At 29.3% G+C, this 2,085-nt stretch overlaps 1 protein-coding gene across 1 annotated transcript; it reads right to left on the reverse strand.

Annotated features, from left to right (window-relative positions):
- Nucleotides 1-239: 239 nt before the first annotated feature.
- LOC106648295 (thiamin pyrophosphokinase 1) lies at nt 240-2,085 on the reverse strand. Its single transcript, XM_014365063.2, has 6 exons — nt 1,891-2,085; nt 1,587-1,813; nt 1,244-1,506; nt 1,080-1,184; nt 853-1,015; nt 240-571 (listed from the first exon to the last, which is right to left on the reverse strand). Exons 2-6 carry the CDS (start codon nt 1,729-1,731, stop codon nt 432-434), a joined length of 816 nt encoding a protein of 271 aa, XP_014220549.1. The 5' UTR covers nt 1,732-1,813; nt 1,891-2,085; the 3' UTR covers nt 240-431.

Below are 2,085 nucleotides of genomic sequence, written 5' to 3' on the forward strand. Positions count from 1 at the left end.
ACACACGCCCCACCACCAACAAATGTGATACGTTGTTTGTATGCCTATACGTATATATTGTATGTGCAACTTGTATAGCCGCTCACCACGCATGCTATGAGCTTCTTAAGCTTGTGTGTATGCAAAAAAAAATGTGTGCTTGCTTATGTGATGAATAAAGCTCGAGAGATTTAACGCATCTGCATACACGACAAAAGTTTTCGTTGTTATTTTTCGTAGGGGAATTAAAATTCTTAGCATTTTTTTAACAAATTGCAACAAAAGTTTATTCGATCCATAAAAAAACTATGGTAGAAGTACAAAAAAATTAACATTGTAAACTTTTTAAATAGTAACTTGTCAAGCTCAACGACTAATCACATTTTGAGTGTATAGTAAAACTATATTTACAACTAGATTTTCACACCGAAACCATTAACATTAACTACTTACTATTCAAGATATATCTTTGTTAAGACTTCAATACTCATTGACCATACCAATGGCACATCTGTGGTTACTTTTACTTCTGATTGTCCACTAAAAGAATTAGACGTACTTATGAGCTCACCAAATTTCATGCATCTTTTATCTGAAAAAAATGAGAAATATAATTTGATTGAAAAAACAATCTCATATTATTATAGCTAATTATTTAAAACTTGAAATTCGACAAAAAAACTTGAAAATTTTAAAAATTTAAATGGATACATCAACGCTATGAACGAAGTGAATCACGATTTCACTCATTTCGTAATGCGAACGTTCTAGTTCTCGTCAACAGCGCCGATATAGCTATTATCATGGCAATTGTAGTTGAGTTGTAATACAAAATGTATTTTTATTAGATTATTTAAATTTTAGAGCACGTACTCAGATCCCATTTCAGTCCTTTAGTTATTACACAATTATTTGAGTTTCCAAAAGGAATAAGTGAACACCAGCTTTTTGCTTGAAGAATTGAATCCGGTATAAGTATCTTGTGATTTCCAGGTTGCAATAACCATATAAGAGATCCACCAGTCATCTGAACTACCTACAAAAATGCATATACATGAAAATTGATAAAATTAAATTTTTTATATAATATCTATACTTACAGGTATTTTGTGCACAATTCTATTGCACTTGTGCAGTGTATTAATTTGCGAAATAATATGATCAAACCTTCCAGACATTTCTGTCAAAACATGTATTCCATCTAACTAGAAATATTAGATTACAGTAAGCAAAATAAAAATGATTAAAATTAAAAAATAAGTACCTTAATTTGATTTTCAGTGATATAATTATACAGCTGCATTAAGGATTTTGTATAATCAGTTTCCATTACATCTGGGGTAACAATAACTTTGGTTTTGGTTTTTTTCAACTTCTCTAAAAGATTTGGCTTAATGCTATCCATGTCACCAGTAACCATTGTGGGTAAATACTTTGTATTACACCCTGATAATACATCAGCAGCACATTCTCCTATATATTCAAACCAAAAATTTGTTCCACCATCAACTGTAACAGTTACTGTGGCTGAAAATAAATCATTTAAAGTTATAAAAATAATAAAATATGTAAATTTCGATATTTTTAAATAATATTGCTAAAAATACCTTTTTCCCACAAAGGCAGTACATAGTCTTCAGGAAGAAGAATTTTTTGATTTAGTATAATAAGTGCATACTTGTAGTTTTTAGGATACTGATATATTTTCATAACATCCCAAATTTCTTCCGAAATTTCATCTTTGGATCCCATTATATATTAATACTGTTCAAGGTAAAATTGCACATAATATCAAAACATTATACAACTATTGGTTGAGGTTAGAAGATAAAAACTGAAAATATATGAATTAAAACTTTGACGTTTATATATTTTTTTAAAAACATAATATTTTTCAAAAATCGAGATAACCTTTGCTGCTTCAATTTTTATATCATTCAAATCTTTACTTGAATCAGATTATAGCATGTGAGTATATAATTAAATGACAACACTATAGCAGAAAACGCTGCAACTTGGAGCGATTCATAATGGTGTACCCGACATTAAGATCAGTTCATAATAGTCTTGCCTGAACGTAATAAGAAAAATGTACACCACTATGTA

Source organism: Trichogramma pretiosum, unplaced genomic scaffold (assembly GCF_000599845.2).
Source record: "Trichogramma pretiosum strain Unisexual culture from Peru unplaced genomic scaffold, Tpre_2.0 scaffold24, whole genome shotgun sequence".
NCBI lineage: Eukaryota > Metazoa > Arthropoda > Insecta > Hymenoptera > Trichogrammatidae > Trichogramma > Trichogramma pretiosum.